At 44.8% G+C, this 25,645-nt stretch overlaps 4 protein-coding genes and 2 pseudogenes across 6 annotated transcripts; 5 read left to right on the forward strand and 1 right to left on the reverse strand.

The window, feature by feature from the left end:
• Positions 1 to 1,300: 1,300 nt before the first annotated feature.
• LOC4344878 (MEIOTIC F-BOX protein MOF-like) lies at positions 1,301 to 4,344 on the forward strand. The gene is made up of 4 exons (XM_015793912.3): positions 1,301 to 1,406; positions 1,547 to 2,619; positions 3,566 to 3,721; positions 3,802 to 4,344. The coding sequence occupies exons 2-4, from the start codon at positions 1,564 to 1,566 to the stop codon at positions 4,042 to 4,044; spliced, it is 1,455 nt and encodes a 484-aa protein (XP_015649398.1). The 5' UTR covers positions 1,301 to 1,406; positions 1,547 to 1,563; the 3' UTR covers positions 4,045 to 4,344.
• Positions 4,345 to 6,519: 2,175 nt separating this feature from the next.
• On the forward strand, positions 6,520 to 9,901 carry LOC4344879 (MEIOTIC F-BOX protein MOF-like). Its single transcript, XM_015793554.3, has 5 exons — positions 6,520 to 6,664; positions 6,794 to 8,151; positions 8,706 to 8,867; positions 8,970 to 9,159; positions 9,504 to 9,901. The coding sequence occupies exons 2-5, from the start codon at positions 6,811 to 6,813 to the stop codon at positions 9,557 to 9,559; spliced, it is 1,749 nt and encodes a 582-aa protein (XP_015649040.1). The 5' UTR covers positions 6,520 to 6,664; positions 6,794 to 6,810; the 3' UTR covers positions 9,560 to 9,901.
• Positions 9,902 to 10,985: 1,084 nt separating this feature from the next.
• On the forward strand, positions 10,986 to 13,960 carry LOC9267684 (putative F-box/FBD/LRR-repeat protein At5g22610). Its single transcript, XM_015793527.3, has 5 exons — positions 10,986 to 11,049; positions 11,135 to 12,381; positions 12,871 to 13,026; positions 13,101 to 13,290; positions 13,576 to 13,960. The coding sequence occupies exons 2-5, from the start codon at positions 11,212 to 11,214 to the stop codon at positions 13,713 to 13,715; spliced, it is 1,656 nt and encodes a 551-aa protein (XP_015649013.1). The 5' UTR covers positions 10,986 to 11,049; positions 11,135 to 11,211; the 3' UTR covers positions 13,716 to 13,960.
• Positions 13,961 to 15,774: 1,814 nt separating this feature from the next.
• LOC4344881 (MEIOTIC F-BOX protein MOF-like) lies at positions 15,775 to 20,846 on the forward strand. Of its 2 annotated transcripts, none has more exons than XM_015792822.3 (5): positions 15,775 to 16,096; positions 17,582 to 18,807; positions 19,716 to 19,871; positions 19,949 to 20,138; positions 20,474 to 20,846. In XM_015792822.3, the coding sequence occupies exons 2-5, from the start codon at positions 17,659 to 17,661 to the stop codon at positions 20,608 to 20,610; spliced, it is 1,632 nt and encodes a 543-aa protein (XP_015648308.1). In that variant the 5' UTR covers positions 15,775 to 16,096; positions 17,582 to 17,658; the 3' UTR covers positions 20,611 to 20,846. The 2 variants fall into 2 exon arrangements, with proteins under 2 accessions (XP_015648308.1, XP_015648307.1); XM_015792821.3 differs by lacking the exon at positions 15,775 to 16,096 and adding an exon at positions 17,422 to 17,488.
• An 856-nt stretch (positions 20,847 to 21,702) lies between these two features.
• On the forward strand, positions 21,703 to 22,753 carry LOC112939903 (MEIOTIC F-BOX protein MOF-like; annotated as a pseudogene).
• Positions 22,754 to 23,404: 651 nt separating this feature from the next.
• Positions 23,405 to 25,408, reverse strand: LOC4344882 (heat shock 70 kDa protein BIP5; annotated as a pseudogene). Its single transcript, NR_185174.1, has one exon. The product of NR_185174.1 is annotated as a heat shock 70 kDa protein BIP5 (transcript).
• Positions 25,409 to 25,645: the final 237 nt, after the last annotated feature.

Here is a 25,645-nt window from a genome sequence, read left to right on the forward strand (position 1 = left end):
ACAAAATTTACTCAATAAACAAAAAGGTTTGGATTACCCCATAAACTACTGCGATGGTACAAATTACCCCCTCGAATAACAATACCAGACATCATTCACCCTCAAAATTCCTTACAGGATGAATTACCCCCCACTCCATTGGCTTTGGAGCGGTTTTCATCTTACGTGACGCACAAGTGGTAGTCCATTCAGCATAAAAAAATTTTAAATGGTAGGGTCCACATGTCAGTTTTGCTTCTTCCTCTATATATTGGTCTCTTCTTTCCTGACTCATCTCGGTCGCCGTGGATCTCTGCCCATTCACTCGCGAACAAATAGGTGGAGGGAGAGAGGAGGTGAGGTGGAGCGCATCAGGAGCTCAATGAGATGGTGGTGGTGGCGATGGAGGCAAGAAGCGGGGAGTAGACAAGTACCTCTCTCAAACACCTCATGGAGTTCGCCACCGAACTGAGCTCTAGTTGGATCTGTCACCACCCCGATCTCCACGTGGAACCGACACCACCTCGAGCTTCGCATCCAATCATCTCCACATTGCGATAGGTCTATTACCCTACATGGCCATTCGACTTTGCCACCTCGCCAACCCCACCCCCAAAGCCAATCCCTTGCCGCTCGTTGTCATCGCCGTCGCCACCACCACAGAAGAAGAGAGCCATGACTACCAATCTAGCTCCGCCATGCTCTCCCCCCCCCCATCTCTCTCTTTTTCTTCCCCATCTCCTGGCTACGTCGAGCTCAAGTAGCTTTTCACGACAACAGCCTCGTCATCGTTGGCGCCACCGCCATTGTAGCCCAATTCGCCGATGTGTTGATTCCGTCTCGGTCACTGTCACCACTTTTAAAATTTCTTTATGCTAATTAGACTACCCTTTAGAGCAAGTCAGGGGGTTATTCGTTTGGTACGAAAAGTTGAGGATGAATGATGTCTAATTTTATAATTAAGGGGATAATTTGTACCGTCATAGTAGTTCAGAGGTTAATTTAGGCTGTCTTCGCTCCATCGTGTTTCCAACCGGAATAGTGCGCATGGAAAACAGAACGGTCCATTAGCGCGTGATTAATTAAGTATTAGCTATTTTTTTCAAAAATGGATCAATATGATTTTTTAAGCAACTTTCGTGTATAAACTTTTTGAAAAAAACACACCGTTTAGCAATTTGAAAAGCATGCACGCGGAAAACGAGGAAGATGAGTTGGGAAACCTGGGATAAAAAGCCCTACACCTTTTCTTTTTCCATAAACAATACACTAGTTCTTAGGCCTATATATACTGGGCATTTTCGGTAATTCCTCGCCCCTTGTGTCTCGAAGCCGTTCTACCACCTGCTGGTGCTCCAAAGTTGAAAGTCGAAAGCAGCGAGAGCTCTTGGCGCCCATCGATTCGCCAAGAAATCCCCAATCTCTCCGTGAGTTCTTCTCCCCCTCCCCTCGATCACCTGCTCCGATGCTTTTCTTGCGATTCTTGGTTGCCGATTCGCCGTTGTTGGTTGATTTCCTCTTTGGTTCTGGAGTTTGTTGATGTGGTTGGTCGCCGTGTCCATTGCAGGCAACCCGTTCGACGGAATGCAGCAGGGAGCCGCGGGGCAGGCGCCGCGGCGCGACGACGGGGAGGCGGCGGGGCCTTCCGGTGGTGGCGGGGGCGGTGGTGAGGACCGCCTCAGCGCGCTCCCGGACGCGGTGCTCGGCAGGATCGTGTCGCACCTGAAGGCGTGGCAGGCGGTGCGCACGAGCGTGCTCTCCAAGCGGTGGCGCGACGTGTGGGCGTCCGCGCCGCGCGTCGACATCCGCCACCCCTGCGCCTGCAACGAGCGCGCCGACCAGGAGAGGTTCCACGGCTTCGTCGACACCCTGCTCCTCAGGCGCCGCCCGTTCGCTCCCATCAAGGCGCTCCGGCTGTGCTGGAGCCACGACGGCGACGCCAACAACTGGATCGCTCATGCCGTCAGGCGCGGGGCCGAAGAAATCGAACTCTCCACGAGGCATCACCAAGGTTCTCTGGAACCGGAGCCGGAGTTCACGAGCTTCATTTCTCCCAAGATCAAGATCTTGAAGCTGATGCGTGTCGGCATGGACATCAGGTCTATCACGCAAATCTGCTCTAGGTGCACTTCTTTGGAAGAATTAGAGCTCGAGGATGTTCGCCTACTTGAAGGGCAGATTCAATCGGCCTCGCTGAAGCGCTTGTCTATCATCAAATGCTATATCGATGATGGCTTTTTGGTTGATGCTCCGAACCTTGTCTCGCTCTGCTTCATCAGACCTCTCGGCATTGAGAGAAAGGGGGGATCCAATTCCTCGTCTGATAGACTTTGGTGGCCAGTGTGGCTGAATGACGACGATGGATATGATCATGATGATGATTTCTTTGCAAATGCTAGTGCTGTACAATCTGACGATAAGAGAGGCAGTAAATCTGATCAAGATGATCTTGAAGGTTGCAATGATGATGATTGTACTGTGGCCTATGATGAGATTGCAGATGAGTACTCCAGTAATGGTGGTCCTGGTGATGAACATGGAGGATATTCTGAGAGCGATGATTCTACAATTTGTGGTCCCTATGGTTTATTTAATGTTCTTGTAAAGACATCTCTGATCATGATAGCCCGGGAAGGAGAGGTAGTGTTTAATCACCCTGCTACGTTTGATCATGTCATTCTACATATTATGTTCTCTCTTATTTGTATGCTTTCTTTTTCCGGGATGTACGCATTACTTTTGCACAATTCTTTGCAAGCAAATATGTCACTGTATGAGAAAGGAACTAGTTACCGGTGCATTAACAGAACTGTCTTCATAAACTTAATGTGTAGAAGAAAGTTTGGTCAGTTCTGCTTGTTACGAGATTTCTCAAATTAGTATGGTTAACTCAGTTTATAGTACAAAGAGTGCTCATATTGCTAACATTACAGTACTGTCACTCAAACAACGTCCTTACAAAATGCTTCCGTTGTAGCTTGCTGATGACAATATTAAGAAGTTTCTTACTAATTGATCAGCCAAATGAATTGGTGTCACTCAGGTGACATTGTACATCTTTTAGGTACTACTGCAAGTTCTTATGTTCCTACCTGATCTTCTAGTGCACTAGTATTCAATCATTTCTCTCTATGGTGTATTGAACTTCGAATTTATCTCATGGCTGACTTGTTACCGTGCCTTTACTAGAACTCGCAATTAGCAGTTCTTTTTTATTTGTCTCTGGCCAAAGGAAGTTATATATTTGTCTCTGACCAAGCTAGTATGTTAGTTACATTTTTTTTACATAATGGAAGTACATCTCACAAATATTTCACAACTCACTTGAGCAAAACCTTGGGTTCATCTCATACCAGGACAAATTTTGGTTGCCATTCTGGAACATTTGTTGGTAGTGCAACATGTGTACTAACTGATTACTAAAAGTGGCAGAACTTTCAAGGCTAGTTTAATATTCATCTGATGATTGCAAACCTGTGATTTTTTTCCTATAATCTTGTCCATGTACCACTTTTGATTTGTCAATGCACATATCTTTTGATTTATTTGGGTCACTGAATCATTTGGTATCTATGGAAATGTGCAGCTGCTTCTGAGGAGGGAATTGGAAAATTTCCCCATGTTCATTAACCTGAATACTCTGTCCCTTGGTGAATGGTGTATGGTTCCTGACTTCAGTGCTTTGTCAACCATACTTGAGAAATCACCTAATGTAGAAAGGCTTTATATTCACCTTGACATGGTATGTGTACTCACATGCTTGAAAAAAAGTTTGCTTGGAGTGTTTAAGTATGTTATTGATCCCTTAAATCATTGTTTTAGGTCCACAGAGGAAGAGGGGACATCGATCCAAGTGGAGGATCATTTGCTTGCAACAACCTGAAGAAGGTTAAGATCACATGTTGTGAAGATGATGTAATGGTCCATAAGCTGGCGGAATTCCTCGAAGCTAACGGCCTACAGCGTCAGAGGATTTTTGTTCGTCGCACATCCAGAACTCGTAGAGACTCCAGGGCGAAACAGAAAGAGCAAGAGGATCATTTGAGGCTCGCAAAGAAGTGGTGAACGGTGTGAAATAGTAGAAGCCTGGAGTGAGGGAAAGGTGCCTAAAATGCCGAAAGCCGGTGCGGGCGTTGAGGAATCCAGTGCTGAGTTTACATTGCAGTTAACACTAGGATTGTCTACTGGATGTGTATATGCATCAGTTTTAGTACAGGTACCTGGGTATGTGCAAGACTTTGCATTCGTTGGTGTTGCATGAAAATAGATGGCTGATCAGAATGTTTAGAGACTTGGAGTCCTGTGAATTGCTATATCATGTTTGAGTAGGAGCAATTCCCGCTGAATATATCTGGTTTTGTGATTGATTGTCTGGCCTTCGTGTTAGGGTTGTCTATTGGATCACCTAGGTTTAGATCTAGTCGGGTGGTTCTATTTGCAATGGATGAACAACAATAGATGAATGAACAAAGAGGGAGTGAGAGGATTTAGGGTTGTGACCAGTCGTTGTTGAGGAAGAGGAAGTCCGGCCGGCCATCGTCGTTGTCGTCGCGGGCTTGACGTGGACGGCGGCGATGATGTGCTCGGTTCCGATGGCGGTGATGCGGTTGCAGCAGTGACGGTGTCGACGACGAGGCGTGGCGCGGCGGTGGACTTCCCGTCACTGGCTGCGCCCCCTCGATCGGTTAGGGTTTATGGGGTGGAGTGGCGGCGGCGACGAACCTCGTTCCTTGTAACGTTATCCCGTCCCGTCCTCCACCCCTCTTTATATGGCACAGTGTGACGGGGGCCCACCAGCGATTGGGCTGGGCGCCCCCGATCAGGGCGCGGGTCAAGGCCCCCTTGAGCCGTTGGGCTCAAGGGGAGGGAGATCCATCTAACACTTCGTAGTTCTGTAATTGTGTTGATGATTGCAACTATGTTTATACTCTTCATTTTCTCATGGTGTCAAGTCCAACAGCTGAGACATCTTGGCCACATTACTGTGCATGTCGCCTGCTCTAGTATGTTATAAACGTTATCTGGTGGCCAATACTATTTCAATGATGGTTTACATTTGGAACCATTTAATCAGGGAAGCAAGTGGTGTGGACAAACTTTTTTTTTTCCACTTATCACAAATTTATTTTATTTTTTTCAAATTGTATACTAGTAGTTGGAAATAAACTATAAAATAGGTTTTTATACGGGTAGCGGGATTATCTACTTACATCACTAATTTGAATGCTATCCTATACAGGAAATATATGCTTCCATGTACTCTCTTCCTGCTATTCCTATATTAAATAAATAGGTTGGTGTTAGAACACACGAATTAGGTTGAGTATATATTTAATTCTAAGGAAATTTCTCCGTTCAGTTCGAGCTCATGTTTACTTTCCTTCGAAAAGTACATGAAAAGACAAAAACCTAGGAAGAATTTCTATGAAAATTCCTAGCGTATTCCTCCATTTAAAAAAAGAAAGGTGAAAACCCATAATTCTCCATTTCTTCAATTTCCTTTGAAATTTCTACCAAATAGGCTTTTATTTATTGCAATTCTTTACTTATTATCTACCGGATTGGCCCAACACATCACCATACAAAAAAGGAAAATCAATCTTACTAGAGTTTCTATTTAGAGTTAAGTCAATTCTCTCGTAAAAATTGTCTGGCATTTTTTTCATGCTCTACATCAAGTTGTTCGGACCGTTTCACACCTTCGGTTAAAAACCCTAGTCCATAAACCCTAGTCTTTTGTCTCCCCTTCCCCTCCTTCCACCTATCACCGCCACACTTCCTCCCTGCCATCCTCCATTTCTTCCTCTCGAAAAAGACCTTGCTACCTCATGCCCATCTCTAGTGGCTCATGCTGCTAGATACGCTAGTACTTCCTAAGGCTACTTGGTTTTACCGCAACCGCCTAGACACATCGCGTACTATCTCTAGGCCTGAGCGTTTAGTAACTTATTCTGGTGACCATCGCTACCAAATTATTGTTGCTGTCACCGGAGAAGATGGCCGAAGTATAAATCTTGAAAAGAAAAGTTCATGTGATACCCGTAAACGGTTCTGCTAGCTAACTATCGACAGAAAACTGTCAAATTTTTTGGCCGTTGATTCTGCGCTAAGATTTGTGCTTAGATATTTTGCTACCGGATCTAAACCCTATTTTCACAAGCTAATCCCATCATCGCATGTTTATGGCAGATTTGTTCAAGTTACATAGTTACACTCTAGTTACATGCTAGTTACATTGTAGTTACGCTATAATTACATTGTAGCTATAGTGTAACTACACTATAACTACATTATTATCTCTATATAAATTAGATATAAAGTTGCATATATTATTTTAATACATATATACAAGTTATTATTATTATAGTATAGTTCTAGTGAAACTATATACTATAAGTTAGATTTGAAAGTTTTCTCTGAAAAAACACTCACAGTTTTTTAGCTTTTTAGCTAGTCTCATAATAAATCTGTTTGTTTTATCGTGGGAGTAAAACATCGGAATCTGGAGGAAATTCCTTGGGTGGGTAGAGAGTAGAGACTAGAGAGTCCCATTTCGGTATTCAACTATTTCTATTTTCTCCTCTCAAAAAGGGGGAAAAAAAGGATCAACCACTACGCCTTCGTCTTCAACCTCCCGTTGCTCTGAAGGATCACGAGATTCCTCGCCATCGCAGCTGATCTCTCCGTAAGTTTCCATTCCCCTTCTCCAGGTTTGGTTGCTTCTTGCAAGGATTCGTCGCGAACTTTTCTTCTTCTTTTTCTTTTTTTGTTCTGATCTCGAGTTGCGTTTCCATGGCTGTCGTGTCCCGTGCAGGCCAGGTGTTCGACGAAATGTCGCTGGAAGAAACCAACCCGGCGGTGGTGGAGGAGGAGGAAGGGAAGCCCGGCAGCGCGGAGGAGGATGCCGTCGCTTACGGTGAAGTCCAGGTGTTCGACGAAATGCCGCTGAACGAAACCGACCCGCCGGCGGCGGCGGAGGAGGAGGGGGAGCCCGGCATCGCGGAGGAGGACGCCGTCGCTTCGGGCGAAGACCGCCTCAGCGAGATGCCGGACATGGTGCTGCACCACGTCATGTCGTTCCTCAAGGCGTGGGAGGCGGCGCGCACCTGCGTGCTCTCGCGGCGGTGGCGCCACCTCTGGGCCTCCGCGCCCTGCGTCGACATCCTCCTGACGAGCGACCGCCAGCCGCCGCCGATGAACAGGCGCATGCGCCACCACCGGGCCTCCGCGCCCTGCCCCTGCGCCGACGTCCTCTGGACGCGCGACCGCAATGCGCCGAGTGACACGCGCAGGTTCGTGAACCGGCTGCTGCTCGCTCGCGACGAGCTCGCGCCGGTGGACACGCTCCGGCTGCGCTCTGCTCACGTGGATGGTTTCGGGGACAAGTTTAAGAATGTCGATGTCGAGAAGTGGATTAGTGAAGCTATCAAGAGAAAAGCTCGGGTGATTCAGCTTGAAGATCATTATGGGATGTTCGTTGTATTTGCTCACCAGGTCTTCGCTTCCAACCATCTCAAAATCTTGAAACTGTCGTACGCCGAGCTGGATGACGATGTTTTCAGGGGATTCTCCTCTCGATGCCCTTCTTTGGAAGAACTGGAGCTCAAGAAATGCGTGGTAAGTGCCCGTGAGATTTCATCAGTCACTCTGAAGAGTTTGATCATGGTTGAATGCAAGTTCACTATGAATCTCTCTGTTGGTGCTCCAAACCTCGTGTTTTTACAATGCATCACACCAATGAAATGGGTTCCCGTGCTCAAGGACTCTGGGTCGCTGGTCACAGGAAGTATCATGATTGATGACTCGCTACTTATTGGTGATTCTAAAAAAGGACATGAGGTGGATGGTTTCTCTTCTGATTATTCTTATGGTGGCTCTTCTGAAGATTATTTTGATGACCTTTCCAGTGACATCAGTGATGACTATGACTATAACTATGAAAATGATATCAATAGTGATGCTGATACATATGAGTACAATGAGATTGTGAATGAATATAAATTTGAGCAGTATAAAGACCATGATGATGGAGGTGATTGCAGTATGGGTGGTAAATATCATGGCTCCAGTTCTAACAATGGGTTCAATGATGATAAAACTTTGGGTGGACAAAATGTTCTTCACAGCCTTTCAAATGCTAGAAGTTTGGAGCTGTTAGCTCATTCAGGAGAGGTACCTCCCTTAACTTCTACTAATATTCTTGTATAATCCATACTTTCGCTTTCACTAATGTGCAGCAGGGACTCATCACTCATGGTGCAAAATATAGCATTGGAATGCATTTTTTTTTGGTTGGTTATAGTGTGCACTTCTTTCAATTATATGCAGTGTGTTCAAATTTAGGAAGATTGATCTGCTTTACTACTATTGACTAGAATGGCATGCTTTAGGTTCTTGCTGTCATGGTAGATGGGGGCATTTCCTTTTTCCCCCCTTACTAGTGGAATGATTCTGCTAATGATTTCTTTTAGATATCTTCAAGAGTTCGCACTTTTCACTAAAAAGGAGTTCCCTCCAGCATTGAAACTTATGGACGCTGCAAACATTTAGTTGCATACAAACAACTCCCTATGTTGAGCAAACAATTTGTTTATATGTATCCTATAATCCTAAGACCAGTCCTAGGAATATATGCAATTTCATTAGCAAAAAAGGAAAAAATGGCACTGCATACCTGAATATACTTTTATCCTGCAACTCGTTATTCACTGTCACGTACAATGTAGGTGGTTCTGAGCAGGGAATCAAGAAGTTGTCCAACTTTTAGCAACCTGAAGACTTTGTCCCTTGGTGAGTGGTGTATCAGTATGGTCGCTGACTTCGACATATTGATTCTCTTCCTCCAGAATTCACCTAATTTGGAGAAGCTTTTTCTTCAACTTGAAATGGTACAAGATCAACTAATGTTTCTCAATGATTTGCAATTCAATATGTAAGTTTCAGCATTTGGTAGTAGTTAACTAATTTGGCTTTTTTTTGCCTGCTAAAAGAGTTACAACATCCAAAAGGAATTGGAAAAAGGTATCAAACCAAAAGGAGGATCGTTTGCCTGTAAACGCCTTAGTACGGTGAAGATCAGATGCACCAAGGATGATCTTAGAGTCCATATGCTGGCACAGTTGTTCAATTCTAATGGCTTGTCCTTAGAGAAGATTTTCGTCCGTCGAAGTGGGAGCTTCCGTAAGTATTATTGTTCATATATTTGCTTCCTTTTTTTAATTCTTTTTGTTGTACAAATGTTATAACATTTCATCAAAAGATATGCTGATCAAGAGGCATGCTATCACGTGATAGAAACATGAACAATCAAATGGAAAAAGTTCAACTATTTAACTTCTTTTTTTTTTTGAACTACTCCTGTTTTTTATATTTGATGTTGGTTAGTTCATTCATCTAAAAGACAACGGAGGTAGTGTTAACTTCTTTTACACTAAAACTTTTGCCAGCAATATTTTCTCTGTTGCTTTGGCTTGAATATTGTTCTGTACACTTTCCACCTTATAACTTTACGATGTTTGTGCTAGGCCTTCGCAACTCCAAACTTAACAGAGAATTAAATTGCCCGTGGCGGATGTCGTGACTGGTCGCTGTGAAACCCAGACCTTCAAAATATTCAAGATCGATGCTCTAAGGATGATGTAAGAGACTCAATAATCCATATGCTGGCGAAAATTGTTCAGGGCTTTTGATATACCCCTTCAGAATATTTACCATTCATGTCCATTTGAATTGGAGTTATTCATGTCCAGTTGAAGCCACTGTCATCTTAGTTTACCTTGCTACCAGTATAGTTCGAATTTACAGTTACAGCAGACGTCGTGTGCTACGGTTTAAAGCAAATGTTCTGGGCATATTGTTCTAAACTCGTTACTTTTTGCTTTGGGATTAAATGGATTATGAGAGCAAGTTTAATAGTACTGCTCACTACTAGCTCCGATTCATCTATAGTCAATCTAATAGCCAATTTATACAATAGTTGCTTACTATACTATTAATATATGGTCCTACCTGTCAGCTGCCTATAGATCTGTAGCCCGCTGCTCTTCCTTCTCATCTTTTATCTTATTAAAATATGTTTACAGCTGGCTAATAGTCTGCTATTGTACCTGCTCTGAACTGTTGCCCATTGGTCTTATTTCCTCTGTATTGGAAAGAGTGCATGTGCATAGTACTAGAATGCTATATTCTTTTGTTTTCTAAAAAAACTGCGAGGCTATATTGTTTTCAGTTTCAACGAGAAGTCAAGATTCAAACTATTTCCTGTTCTCCATGTCACGAAAATCTATGTAAAATTCTAGAGTCCGTTTGGTTGGAGAGAGTGATTGGGAATTTAGAGGGATGAGGTTATTAATTATTTTATTTGGTGGGGAACATGGGAGTTTGGGTGGGACGGGGGATGGGAATTGAGAAAGGAACTCCATCCTTTTTCAATACTTGAGTAGGGATGGTAATTGAGAGTGAATTCATCCTTTATTTTGTCTAAACAAATCTTAACCATCAATATCAATTTTCATTTAAGATCTAATCTCCAACTAAACTCCATATCAATTCCCACCACCTCTACCAAACAAGAGATTGGGACTAAAAATCAAATCCTCATGTTATGGTGTGTTTAGTTCACGTCAAAATTGGAAGTTTGATTGAAATTGGAACGATGTGACGGGAAAGTTGGAAGTTTGTGTGTGTATGAAAGTTTTGATGTGATGGAAAAGTTGGAAATTTGAAGAAAAAGTTGGGAACTAAACCAGGCCTTAATCACACCATTAATTCTCTAGTCTAAACCTCCAATCCTCTTCACTTGTATCAAACATGAAGCTACATTTTGAATGAGGCCTCGTTTGAATGGAAATTTGAAAAGAATTTCCGGCCCATATAAGTGGGTGGGCCAGGACTTCAGCCCATCCAAATGTGGCGTTGTAGCCTCCGTGTACTAGCACGGAGTAATTGCCGCCCACCGCCCGCGTCTGCTCAGCTGGTTTAAATTTGAATCCGGCGAGCAAACCAATAACTCTTCCCTCTTCAGTCTTCGCTCAGACTCCTCGCCATTTGAGCCATCTTCCGTTGAGACGTGTAAGCTCGAATCTTTCATCTTCCCATCTGATTTCGCCAAGTTGTTTCTACAAAGATTTGCTTGCGATTTCTTTTGTCTTGGCAGATTCGAATCCGGGAACGGAGGTTGGAGGTTACTGAGAACCAGTTCGACGAGGAGGCGCGCGCAGCCTGTTCGGCGGAATGCTCGGGAGGAACGCCATGCTCGGGCCGCCGCGCCGTGGCGAGGGGGAGACGTCCCGGCGTGGAGAGGGAAGCGAAGGCGACGGCAATGGCGAGGGCGACGCGGTTGACCGGCTCAGCGCCCTCTCGGACGGGGTGCTGCACCACATCATGTCGTTCCTCAAGGCCTGGGAGGTGGTGCGCACCTGCGTGCTCTCGCGTCGCTGGCGCCACACCTGGGCGTCCGCGCCCTGCATCGACCTCCGCGTCCGGTACAATGACGTTGACAGCGAGCCGCCGGAGGAGCTGCGCGATTTCGTGAACCGCCTCTTCCGCCGTAGGGAGGCGTCAGCGCCGGTGGACACGCTCCGCCTGCAGTCCAGCGACCCGGACGAGTTGTTTGACAACGACGATGCCAACGCGTGGATCCGGACTGCCATCAACCGCAATGCTCGATTCATTCATCTCACTGGACACCGTACAGAGATCGGGGTGTTAAAGCACAGGGCCTTGGTCTCTACCCACCTCAAGATCTTGAAGCTGTCCTATGTCCTGATCGATGACAAGATCCTCAAGCAGCTTTCTTCAGGGTGCAAATCTTTGGAAGAACTGGATCTTAAGGACTGCGCGATGACCGGCCATGAGATCTCATCTGCTTCTTTGAAGATTTTGAAGATGGATAAGTGCAAGATTAATGTGGACTTATCAATCACTGCTCCAAACCTCGTATTGCTGAATCTGATCACACCTTACATCCAAGTTCCATCGTTCAAGAACTTGGAGTCGCTGGTGTCATGCTCTGTCATACTTGATGACTTTTTCTTGGGTGATGCTTATGAACACAGTAGTGATGAAGATGATATTGATGAAACCACTGATGAAGATGATATTGATGATCAGAAGAAGACTTACAAGACAGGGTATGGATTTGGTTTCCCTCAAAAAGGATATGGGCTTGCTGGTAACAAGGATGATTATGGCTATGGTAGTGATATTGAGAGTGATGACAATACCTATGAATATAGTGAGATTGCAAAAGAGTATGGAGATCAGCAGTATGCCCAGAATTCCAGTACCATTGTTCAGGGAGTTGGGACAAGTCAGCAGACTAAAACTATTTCTGGTGGCCATAATTTTCTTCACGGCCTTTCAAATGCTAGAAGTTTGGAGCTGTTAGCTGGTGCTGGAGAGGTATGCAATCACCATTTCAACATGCTGAAGAAACAGTTTTTCTTTTACCACTCACCTGGTCTCTGGGTGTCCAGTTAGCACATCTGATACTTCTGCACTGCAGTATCAATTAACAATAGCTACTAGTGGAGGCATTCTGGGTTTCCCATCATCTGTCTTAGGCATTCAATATACTATTAAAACCCTCAAGTTTGCAGCTTTGGGAAAGTATTGTTCTTATCTTTTGAAATAGCTTGCTGTTTTTTGTTGTCACAATAATTTATCTTTTGACATTAGTTAAGATTCCCATAGAAATTCCCATCTGTACAATTTTGTTCAAGAAAATACACTTTGTAGGAGTAGGTGATAATCTGCTCACAATATATCACTAAGTTATTGTTTTTATTCTCAATGTATTGAATATCACTTGTATGCATGATGTGAAGTTGATTCAGTATTTCAATTACCATAGTTCATTGCTGAAAAATCACTTTTGTGCCCAATATGAAGGTGGTTCTTTCTAGGGAGTTGAAAAGCTGCCCAATTTTTAGCAACTTGAAGACCTTGTCCCTTGGTGAATGGTGTATGGCTGCTGAATTCGATACATTAATCTTCTTGCTACAGCGTTCACCTAATTTGCAGAGGCTTTTCCTTAAACTTAAATTGGTAAGTTACCTAACGCTTATAAAGAGGTATGAATATGTATGATAGTTTAATAAATTCCATTGTTCTGCAAAAAGAACTTCAATACTAGGAAGCCGTTGGAGAGCGGTGCTAAACCTATGGGAAGATCATTTACTTGTAAAGACCTGCAAATGGTGAAGATCAGATGCTCTAAGGATGATGTAAGAGTGCACACACTGGCATGTTTGTTCAGAGCGAACGGTATTCCCATTGAGAAGATTTATGTCCGTCGGACTGGGAGTTCTTGTAAGTTAGATGGTTTCTTCATGTCATTTTGTATTTTTTTTTGCACTATCAGTGCTAAATTACCCATGTCTTTGCTGTTTAGTTCAAGCATGTGCTAAATTATGCTCGTCTATGCTGTTTTTTTTTTAAAGATGTTCTATACATATTGCCATGTTCCCAATAGGCTTGATATCTTACCAGGCTTTTCTGTTAAAACACCCTAAGGCTATCCTGTTCAATTAAACATTGTGTTTTTGGGCATGATCTTAATGTGTGTACTTACCCGCTTTCTGATATTTCTACCAGACCTCCGTGGCGAGAAGTTTATGAGAGACCTAGGCAAACATGAACTGGAGTTCTGGGGGTCAGATTCAGAGTTCTGTGGTCCAAATTCCGAGTTCTGTGGTTCAGATTCAGAGTTTGAGGATTCAGATATGGAGTTCTGATGCAACATTGGACTAGCTATCGTTTATCATATCTTCTACTCATATTATTAGTTATTATCTTTGGATTGCAACCATCTCTAATTAATGTACTACTTAGAAAATGCTCTGACGGCAAGAACCCATTAAGTACCGAGTTGCAGGGCCGTGACAGATGTTGTTATGTGTCTTTTGCGTAATAGGGAACTATGTATGGCTATCCAAATACTGAAATGCTCTTATCCAGTGCAATGAGTTAACAGTGAAAATGTTTTGAAGTTTTTTTTTTATATATATATACTATAAACGTGCATGAATGCTCTTTGCTTGAATGTCTCAATGGATTACATGCACCTTTGCTGCATAATATGCACTATTTTGTGCCTGAGACCCGCTTTTTTGAAGATTTACCATTCATGTCTATTTCCTATTGGAATGGAGTCATGTAGTAATAATGTCCAGTCGAAGCCACTGTCATCTTTACCTCTATTTGCTCCTTTGCACCCATATCAGCTTTACCTGTAGCATATACTATTATTTGAATTTTACAGTTCAGTAGACGTCGAACGTGGTGCACTACAGGTTAAAGCAATGTTCTGGCCTTCTGGGTGTTGTTAACTCAGAAAATTCCATTTAACTAATGTTTCTGCTGTCACCTTTTATTGTAAACTGATGAGTTAATGTTTGCCTGAGATTAAATAGGTGATTTCAATGTCTATTCTGAACTCGTTTTGATCTTATTTCGTGTGTATTAGAAAACGTATTCAATTTTCTAATGGATTGTTAGTTGTTACAACAGTAGATCCAAAAATGCAATATTTGTTCATCCCATGAACAATAGCTTATACTGCAATGGGATATTATTTTTAGTTCCAACGAAATAAAACTCTCTCCTGTTATAAATTTCATATTTAACTAGAAAAAATGCATGTGCTTTGCTACGGGAAAAAAAACTCATTTATGACTCTGATTGTGTATTACTCACTTCATCCAAAAGTCTTACGTGTAACTTTTTTGTCACCAGGACTAAGCAGAAATTAACTCATCTCTCATGTAACAAAGATCAAATGTTTAATAAGAAACACTGTTTTCCAAGCATGTGGGAGAGCGCCAAGCCAACACTGTTTTCCAAGCATGTGGGAGAGCGCCAAGCCACCAACCAGTAAACTGATTATAAATGTCTATACTATGAAATGGGAATTTATGATCAGTTTTATAACTAGGCTTATAATTATGTTTATATTTGAATATTTTTAAAAATAAAATCTTACGGTAGTTTTTCAGCGATTCTTATCTATGAGCCGACGTGGCATTGCTGACAATTTTGTAGGCAACGGCGTCAATGGAGTCCGTACCAATATGGTTTTCATGTATGGAACGGTCTGTTATTGCACTGGACATAAACAAAAATCGGAAAGTGTGTGTATCATTTCCTATGTATTAAAGAATATATTTCTGTTGGTAAATAATTTTATGAATTTGCACATAGCATCTACTGTCCACTAAAACCACATACATTCTATTGTAATGCAAGTAATTTTAATGCACAAAAATACCCTTTGTGTATAAAAAAATAGTATTCACTCATCTGAACATGTTAATTAGTCTGGGCTCCTCAAGGAGAGATAATATGGAGAGATAATCTCTTATATGCCACTGAAAATTAGTCTAATCCCTTATATGCCACTGAAAATTGGCTCTTCCCTTATATGTCATAGGTCCAAACTTACACATCCTCTCATGCCACTCTCGTCAGATGACTGTGTGTTGACCATTAACTTTAAAGTAAAAAAGACGTATTTTCTGATATATAAGGGATCAGACTAATTTTCAATGACATATAAGGGATTATCCCAACCAAATAATGTAGACAACGTAGAGAGGCTGAGAAGTGGGCCAACAAAGTGCATTTGCAATTAGTTTCTTTCATATAAGGTTACTACTATAAAAGATTTTGAGAAAAATAATGATTAAAAAAATAGCAGGGCTGAAATATAAGAAGTGGAGGGCTGAAATGAAAAAAAAAAACTATGTGAGACGGTGAGAGGGTTAGCCTTCATTGTAGTTTGTAGAGCTAGGATATTCAAAGTGCTCCCATCCTATTTTTTTCCACCTAATTGGGCCTTTCTCTTCTCTGTCCCCATTAACTAGTCCTAATTATCTGTGTTTTTTTCCCACTTACAGAAGAGGATGAGGCGTCGGGATGGCGAGTCATATCCGGAGTTTTTCCCCCTTTCTTCTCACTCCAACTGATGAGTGGACGAAGCAGACGACTCTCTCCCTCATCGGAGACCTCATCTGCTCGCGGGAGTCGGATCTGTTGTGCTGGAGTCGAAGAGCTCGCCAGCGGTCAAATCCATGGTGCGGATTCAGGGGCAGCGTGAGCAAGCCAGGCTAGCTCCCTGGTAGGCCCCCGTCCCTCTCGCCTCACTCTCTCTTCCTCCGTCCTAGCCTAAATTGGGCGCAAGTGATGCGGATTGAGTGCAGCCGCACCCAACGGGCCTTTCACCTCATTTGAAGAAAACATAGCGATTTTTATCTTGGTTGGATCAGTTCCTATTTATTTTTGATTCCGTGAGATTATATTTGATTACGCATCTTCTATGACTTGATTTCTTTTAATCTTATTCTTGGATTCGATTTCAGTTACCATAAACATGTTTCTAGGTCCGATTTATTTACAAGATAGGATTATTTTGAGGGAATTTGGGTTGCATCTGTTTGTTTTTGTGTTCATGCTTTCAAGTGACTTTTGAGGTGAGACGGCATTGAGACACGTGCGGAGCATTTGAGACAGGTGTGAAGGGCAACAACGTGCCAACGTGAGGGAAGCGGAGGCTCACACCGTGACGGAGGAAAGCGGACTATCACGGACGAAGGCGTAATGTGAAGATCAGAAACATATGAATTTTTTAATTAGTTAAGACTAGAAAAAAATACCCGTGCATTGCAACGGGTGAAGGTTATTTTATTCTTATTATATTATACGGTTTAGTTAAGATGAAATTCACTTTGGGAATTCGCTTTAATATATAACTTTTTAGAAAATCGTGAACTACAATTAAGAGTCCGATCGTCTCAAGTTAGCGTGCGAGTTTTTTTTATAAGAGATTTCTTATACGACTCCTTTTGTATTTTCAAAAGCGAACGAACTTAAAAACCGACTCATACACAGATGACGTACCAAAGTACTAGCAAAAAATATTTTTAATTTTTATAATAGTAGAGATTAGATAAAGATATTTGTAAATTTCTACTCTACGGGCCTATTTGGTTCTCTACCCTACCTATTTATTGGTAGTGCCAAAATCTAGGCAAATTTTGGCACTGCCAATTTTTTGGTAGGGAAAAGTTAATTAGACTACTTTTGGTTTAATACCAATATGGAGCCAAATTTTAATAGTATGGTGAAGAATATTCTAGAATATGTCCAAATTGAGTATGGGCACTATCAATTGTTTGGCTTCAAACCAAACTAGCATATTTACTATTTAAATTACCAAAATTTTGGTAGGGCACAGTTTTGGCTTCAATCCAAAACGGTCCTACATTCGGTCTCAAAACTGACATAAGTGGCGACGTCTGGGCGTAATTTGAATGGAAATTTGAACTAATATGGCCCATATACTTACATGGATGGGCCAGAATTTCAGCCCAACCCAAACGAGACGTTGCTGGCCTCCGTTCAGCATGGAGTAGTTGCCGCCTCCTTATGCTCGGTTTGTTGTTTAAACTTTAAATTTGAATTCTGCGGAAACCAAGAACACCATTTCAGCCATCTTCTTCCTTCGAGAGACGTAAGCTCGAATAATTCATCTTCCTCTTTTGATTTCACCTTCACATGCAAGTTGTTTCCTCAAAGATTTCCTCGCAATTATTTGTCTTGATAGGTTGAAATCGAAGAATGGAGGTTGGAGGTTACTGAGACCTAGTTCGACGAGGAGGTGAAGGCAACCTGTTCGACGGAATGCGCCGGGGGAAAGCCGCTCTCTGGCGGCCGCGCCATGGCGAGGGCGAGACGTCCCGGCGTGGAGGCGACGGCGATGGAGAAGCGGCCGACCGCCTCAGCGCCCTCCCGGACGGGGTGCTGCACCACGTGATGTCGTTCCTCAAGGCGTGGGAGGTGGTGCGCACCTGCGTGCTCTCCCGGCGGTGGCGCAACCTCTGGGCGTCCGCGCCCTGCGTCGACCTCCGCATCCGGTACTTCCGCCTCGACAGCGAGCCGCCGGAGGAGCCGCGCGATTTCGTGAACCGCCTCTTCCGCCGCCGGGAGGCGTCGGCGCCGGTGGACACGCTCCGCCTGCAGTTGAGCGACCCGGACAATTTGTTTGACAACGACGATGCCAATGCGTGGATCCGGACTGCCATCAAGCGCAATGCTCGATTCATTCATCTCACTGGGCACCGCAAAGAGATCGGGGTGTTAAAGCACAGGGCCTTGGTCTCTACCCACCTCAAGATCTTGAAGCTGTCCTATGTCCTGATCGATGACAAGATCCTCAAGCAGCTTTCTTCAGGGTGCAAATCTTTGGAAGAACTGGATCTTAAGGACTGCGTGATGACCGGCCATCAGATCTCCTCTGCTTCTTTGAAGACTTTGAAGATGGATAGGTGCAAGATCAATGTGGACCTCTCTATCACTGCTCCAAACCTTGTTTTTCTGAACATAGTCACACCTTACATCCGAGTTCCATCGTTCAAGAACTTGGAGTCGCTGGTGACATGCTCTATCATACTTGATGACCTTTTCTTGGGTGATGATTATCAGCACATTAGTGATGAAGATGACATTGATGAAACCACTGATGATGATGATTTTGGTTATCAGAAGAATGATAAGGCAGGGTATAGGATTAATTACGCTAAAAAAGGATTTGTGTTTGGTGGAAACGAGGATGGTTATGGCTATGGTAGTGATATTGAGAGTGATGACAACACCTATGAATATAGTGAGATTGCAAATGAGTGTGGTGAGCTTCAGTATGGTAACAATGGTGATGGTCATAATTCCAGTAAAGATGGCGAATATGACAATGCTGAAACATTTGGTGGCCAAAATGTGATTCACAGCCTTTCAAATGTTAGAAGTTTGGAACTCTTAGCTGGTGCTGGAGAGGTATAGTCTTTTCATTATGTTGTATATGTATTTTGTTTTCTTCAATATCCAGCCCTTTTGAACATAATGATATTTTTCTGACTTTTTCCAAAGAAACCTTTTCCCTTTCACCAGATATCTGGTTATCCAGTGAGAACATGTGATACATTTTTTTGCTGCAGTATCAATTGATTAAACCTACTTACTTACTCATAGCATTCTATGATTTTCCATCATCCGTTGTGAGGCATTTGATTGGCAACTAAATCTCTTGAGATTGCAGCTTTGAGAGAGCAATGCTCTTAGTCGTTCAAAAAAAGAGAGAGCAATCCTCTTAGTTTTGGTGTGATTGCTTGTTACTTTTTGTTGTCGTGATAGTGTATCTTTTGACATCAGTTAAGATTCCCACAGACAATTTCGATCTGTGTATTTTTGTTCAAGGAAATACACTTTATGATATACTCCCTCCGTCCCATAAAAATTGCATTTGTAGCTCCAAGGCTTTGTCCCACAAAAATTGTATTTCTAGTCATATGGGGCCCAACCAATTGATTCATCTATATAAGTTTTCTTCCATCCCACGTAATTTGGGCTGCTAATGCTTGCAATTTTATTAAGTATGCTAATTATATGGGTTAATTCTCTCAAACTTCCTTTTAATCATTTGTATATATGGAATGTGTGTATGCAGTGGGTTCATTAAATAAGGTTATTGTGGTCATTTTTCAATCATACTATTTTGTCCTAAATTAGCTAGAAATACAATTTTTATGGGACGGAGGTAGTAGATGTTAATCCACTGTCAATATATCACCATATTATTGTTTTCATTCTTGATGCACATTGAATATCATTTGTATGCACGATGTGAGGTTGATTCAATCATTATAGTTCACTGATGAAAAAGCACTTTTGTGTCCAATATGAAGGTGGTTCTTTCTAGGGAATTGAAAAGCTGCCCAATTTTTATCAACTTGAAGACCCTGTCCCTTGGTGAATGGTGTATGGATGCTGAATTCGATGCATTAGTTTTCTTGCTACAGCGTTCACCTAATTTGGAGAGGCTTTTTCTTGAACCTCAGTTGGTACGTCTCCTCTGACTTATATGTAGAGTTCCGAGTATGCGTGCATGTTTTAATAGATTTCATTGTTCTGCAAAAAGAACTTCAATACTAGGAAGGCATTGGAAAGTGGTGTTAAACCTACGGGAAGATCATTTACTTGTAAAGACCTGCAAATGGTGAAGATCAGATGCTCGAAGGACGATGCGAGAGTCCATATGCTGGCACATTTGTTCAGGGCTAATGGCATACCCTTTGATAAGATTTATGTCCATCGGTCTGGGAGCTCTCGTAAGTCAGACTGTCTCTTCTTGGCATTTTGTATTTATTTGCATTATCAGTATTAAATTACCCATCTATTTGCTGTTTAATTGAAGCATGCAACGTTAAATCTCTATCCTGCTTTCTGAAATATGGTTAAATTATCATGTCTTTCCTGTTTATACATATGACCGTGTTCCTCAAAAAGCTAAATATGGTTAAATGGACATTCTGCGCTCCTGATAGCTATTCTGTTATCAGGCTTTTCTGTTAAACAATCAAAAGGCTATTCTGTTAGCTTGAAGTTTTGATTTTCTGTGTGATCTTCACATGTGTTCTTATCTGCTTTCTGATATTGCTACCAGGTCTCCGCAGCGAGAAGGTGATGAGAGATCTAGCCAAGCAAGAACTGGAGTTCTGGGGGTCAGATGAGTTCTGGGGTTCAGATTATGAGTACTGTGGTCCAGATCCGGAGTTCGGGGATTCGGATTTGGAATTCTGATGCAACGTCAGATCATCTATCGTTCATCATATCTTCTATCGTATTTAGTTCTTATGTTCGGATTGCAATCGTCTTCTATATGTACTTAGAAAGAATCTGACGGCACGACGCATTAAGCACGCATAGCAGGGCCGTGACAGATCGGTTATTCCTCTTTGGGGTAATATTGAATGAACTATGTATGGCTATCCAAATACTGAAATGCTCTTATCCAGTGGAATGAGTTAACATTCAAATGTTTTGGAGTTTGTTTATATACCTTAAACGTACAAATGTTCTTTGCTTGAATGTCTCGATGGGTTGCAATCACCTTTGCACTAGCATAATACTTCCTCAATCCCATAATACTTCCTCACGTATTTCGAAATTCAACTTTTAAAACATTTGACTAACCATTAGTATAATATAAATTAAATTTTATTTGCTGAAAATAATATTATTGGATTGACATTTGGATTTACTTTGATATGGTTATAATTTTGTTGCTATAATATATGAGAAATTATAACACAAAGATTAGTTTTGGAGAATGTCCCAAATTTGATCGTGCCTTATATTATGGGATGATGGCCCTGCCTTTTAGATATGAAATTGCTTTTGAAAAATAAAAGTTATGCAGATTTTAATTTGCATTGTAATGCTGTTCAAATTAGTCACACGTTCTGTTTGGTGCCTACTTCCTCCGTCGCATAAAAAACGAATTTAGTACCGGATGTGACATATACTGGGTTGGTTTTTTATGGGACGGGGAGAGTAGCACAGTACATTCGCACTTGTGACTTGTACTATAGAATACCGAATAGTACTATTAGGCAATAATTATTACAGTAATAAGACTGTGTGAACTCACACCAAAATTAGAAGTTTGGTTAAAATTGAAACGATGTGACGGAAAAATTGGAAGTTTGTGTGTGTAGGAAAGTTTTGATCTGATGGAAAAGTTAGAAGTTTGAAGAAAAACTTTGAAACTAAACACGGTGTAAATCCCAGTGGGTGCTTGTCGTAAATTTCGTTCATATTCAAACCTGTCTATTTACATGGAAACAAAAGACACGATTAGATCATTCCAAATTCCAATTAGACATTTTGGGCAATTGATCGTGATAAATTGGGTAGCCTTCTCGTTTACGTGAATTGATTTCCGCAACCGCCGCCTTCTCCGTCGCTCCGGCGAACCTCTCGGTAAGTCCGATCCGTCTCATCTCCCTCCTTCCCATCTCTGTACTCTATCCCTGACACGCAATAATGCTGTGGAAGTTCAGCGGGAGGTGGAGCGCAGGCCACCTGTTCGACGGAATGCATAGCCCTGGAGAGGCGGCGCGCGGCGGCGGCGGAGGCGAGGATGACCTCCTCAGCGCCCTCCCGGACGCGCTGCTGCACCACGTCATGTCGTTCCTGCGGGCGTGGGAGGTGGCGCGCACCTGCGTGCTCGCCGCCGCTGGCGCCACCTCTGGGCCTCCGCGCCCTGTGTCGACCTCCGCGTCTCGCGCGGCGGAGTCCACCGTCCTCCACCCAGGGAGTTCGCCAAGTTCGCCTACCGCTTCTTGCTCGAGCGGGAGGTGTCCGCGCCGGTGGACACTCTCCGAGTGCTGTCCAGCCCCGTGTGCTACGACAATGGGGAACGAGAGGATTACTCCACTCGGGATGTCGAGGCGTGGATCCGTGCCGCCATCAAGCGGAGAGCCCGGGTGATCCAGCTTACCGACCATCAAGACGACGAGGTCTTCTCTGACTTCGACCATGTCCCCATCGTCACCCGCCACCTCAAACACCTGAAGCTGTCTGGTTCCGTTTTGGAGGACAGGAAGGACACTAAGGCAGCTCTCTTTCCAGTGCCCTTCTTTAGAAATTTTAGAGCTCAAGGGCTGCCTTCTAGAAGGCGGTGAGATTTCATCTACCACTCTGAAGTCTGAAGAGCTTGAGCATGGTCGAGTGCAAGATCGAGGAGGAGCTCACCGTTGCTGCTCCTAACCTCGTGTCACTGTGCTGCATCAAGCCATTCCACCAAGCTCCCTTGTTCGAGGATTCGGGGTCCCTCGCACTGGCGACGGGCACTATCGTGCTCGATGATTCATTCTTCTGTGGTGGTTTTAAGACCCTATTTAGATGGGACTAAAACTTTTAAGTTTTATCACATCGGATATTTGGACACTTATTATAAATATTAAACATAGACTATTAATAAAACATATCTATAATCTTGGACTAATTCGCGAGACGAATCTATTGAGTCTAATTAATCCATGATTAGCCTATGTGATGCTATAGTAAACATTATCTAATTATGAATTAATTAGGCTTAAAAAATTTGTCTCACGAATTAGCTTTCATTTATGTAATTAGTTTTGTAAGTAGTCTATATTTAATACTCTAAATTAGTGTCTAAATATAGAGACTAAAGTTAAGTCTCTGGATCCAAACACCATCTAATTCTAGGTGGAAAGACATCGATGAGGATTGTGATGAAATTGAAGGAAGAGATACCCGATGGATGTTGCTCGGATCATTCTGACTATGGCAGTGATGCAATCACCTTTGAATATAGTGAGATTGTAAATGACTATTGCGAGCAATTCTAGATTTCATTTAACTTTGCAAACTCCGGCCGTATAGTTGTTTTGGTAAAAAAAAAATTTAACATATACGAACACACATTTGAAATAAAACGAATGGTCAAACATATGAAAAAAAAGTGAACGGCAAATAAATGGAGGGAGTAATTGATTGCCTAGTAAAATTACTCTATATATATAGTTAGTGAAACAGGAGCAGCTAGCACCTAGCAGCGACTAAACTAAAGCTCATCGTGGTCATCCTCGTCGTCGACGTTGCCATCTTCCGGTGCGCCGCCGCCGCCGCCGCCGGACCTCTGGTAGACCGCCGACATGACGGGGTTGCACACGTCCTCCAGCTCCCTCAGCTTCTCCTCGTACTCCTCCTTGCCGGCGTCCGGGTTGCCGTCCAGCCACTCGTACGCCTCCCTCACCGCCTCCTCCACCTTGTCCTTCTCCTCGCCCTCCATGGCGTCCGCCATCTTGCCGCCGAGCGTGTTCTTGATGTTGTAGACGTACGCCTCCAGGCTGTTCCGGGCGTCCACCTGCTCCCTGTGCCGGCGGTCCTCCTCGGCGAACTCCTCCGCCTCGCGCACCATCCGGTCGATCTCCTCCTGGCTGATCTTGCGGTCGTCGCCGGAGATGGTGATCTTCTCCGACCTGCCGGTGGCCTTGTCGGCGGCCAGCACGCTGAGGATGCCGTTCGCGTCCACCTCGAACGTCACCTCGATCTGCGGCGCCCCCCTCGGCGCCGGCGCGATGCCGGCGAGGTCGAACCTGCCGAGCAGCCGGTTGTCCCTCGTCATGCTCCGCTCGCCCTCGAACACCTGGATGGTCACCGTCGTCTGCTTGTCCTTGTACGTGGTGAACACCTGCGTCTTCTTCGTCGGCACCACCGTGTTGCGCGGGATCAGCTTGGCCATCACGCCGCCGGCCGTCTCCAGGCCGAGGGTGAGCGGCGCGACGTCGAGGAGGATCATGCTCTCCGTGTTCTCGTCGACGTGGCCGCTGATGATGCTGGCCTGCACGGCGGCGCCGTACGCCACGGCCTCGTCGGGGTTGACGCCGCGGTTGGGCTCCTTGCCACCGAAGTAGTCCTTGAGCAGCTGCTGCACCTTGGGGATCCTGGTGCTGCCGCCGACGAGGACGATCTCGTCGATGTCGCCCTTGCTCAGCCGGGCGTCCGCCATGGCCTTCCTCACCGGCACCATCGTCTTCTTGAAGAGGTCGCTGTTGAGCTCCTCGAACCGCGCCCGGGAGAGCGGCTCCGACAAGTCGACGCCGTCGAACAGGGACTCGACCTCGACGCGCACCTGGTGCTGGTTGCTGAGCGCGCGCTTGGCGCGCTCGCACTCGCGGCGGAGCTTGCCCAGCGCGCGCGCGTCGCCGGTGATGTCGCGGCCGTGCTTCCGGCGGATGACCTTGACGAAGTGGTCCATGAGGCGTTGGTCGAAGTCCTCGCCGCCGAGGTGGGTGTCGCCGTTGGTGGCAAGGACCTCGAACACGCCGTTGTCGATGGCGAGGATGCTGACGTCGAACGTGCCGCCGCCGAGGTCGAAGACGAGGACGTTCTTCTCGGCGCCCTTCTTGTCGATGCCGTAGGCGATGGCGGCGGCGGTGGGCTCGTTGATGATGCGGTCGACGGTGAGCCCGGCGATGACGCCGGCGTCCTTGGTGGCCTGCCGCTGCGCGTCGTTGAAGTAGGCCGGGACGGTGACGACGGCGCGGGTGACCTTCTCGCCGAGGTAGGCCTCGGCCGTCTCCTTCATCCGCGTGAGCACCATGGCGCTCACCTCCTCCGGGCTGAACACGCGCACGTCGCCGTCCTTCACCTCGACGCGCACGTGCGGCTTGCCGTTCCGGTCGACGACGGCGAACGGCAGCAGCTTCATGTCGCGCTGCACCTCGGCGTCGGAGAACTGCCGGCCGATGAGCCGCTTGGCGTCGTAGATGGTCCGCTCCGGGTTGGCCGCCGCCTGGTTCTTGGCGGCCTCACCGATGAGCCGCTCGCCGCCGTCGGTGAAGGCGACCCACGAGGGCGTGATCCGGTTCCCCTGGTCGTTGGCGATGATCTCGACATGGCCGTTCCGGTAGACTCCGACGCACGAGTACGTCGTGCCGAGGTCGATCCCGATCACGGTGCCGCCGCCGCCGCTCTTGGCACCGCCACCCTTGGCCGCCGCCACAGAGCCGGCAGGCGACGGCGTGAGGAGGAGAAGCGCGGCGAGGAACAGCCCCAGCTGCATCGTCGACGCGCGCCGCGGCCGCGCCATGATCGTCGTCTTCGCTTTTGGTTTTGTGTCGATACGAGCGTCGCGATATATATACAGCGTGCGGCGGCCGAGGCCGAGCCCGACTCCGATCTGATGTGTGCCGCTGCCGACCAATCGGAGGGAGTACACGTCAGCGGCGTGATCTGGGCCGTTGGTTGATCTGATCGGACGGTCAGGGTAGAGTGTGAGACGTGTTAATGACAGTGTGCC

The sequence above is a fragment of the Oryza sativa genome, chromosome 8, assembly GCF_034140825.1.
Source record: "Oryza sativa Japonica Group chromosome 8, ASM3414082v1".
NCBI lineage: Eukaryota > Viridiplantae > Streptophyta > Magnoliopsida > Poales > Poaceae > Oryza > Oryza sativa.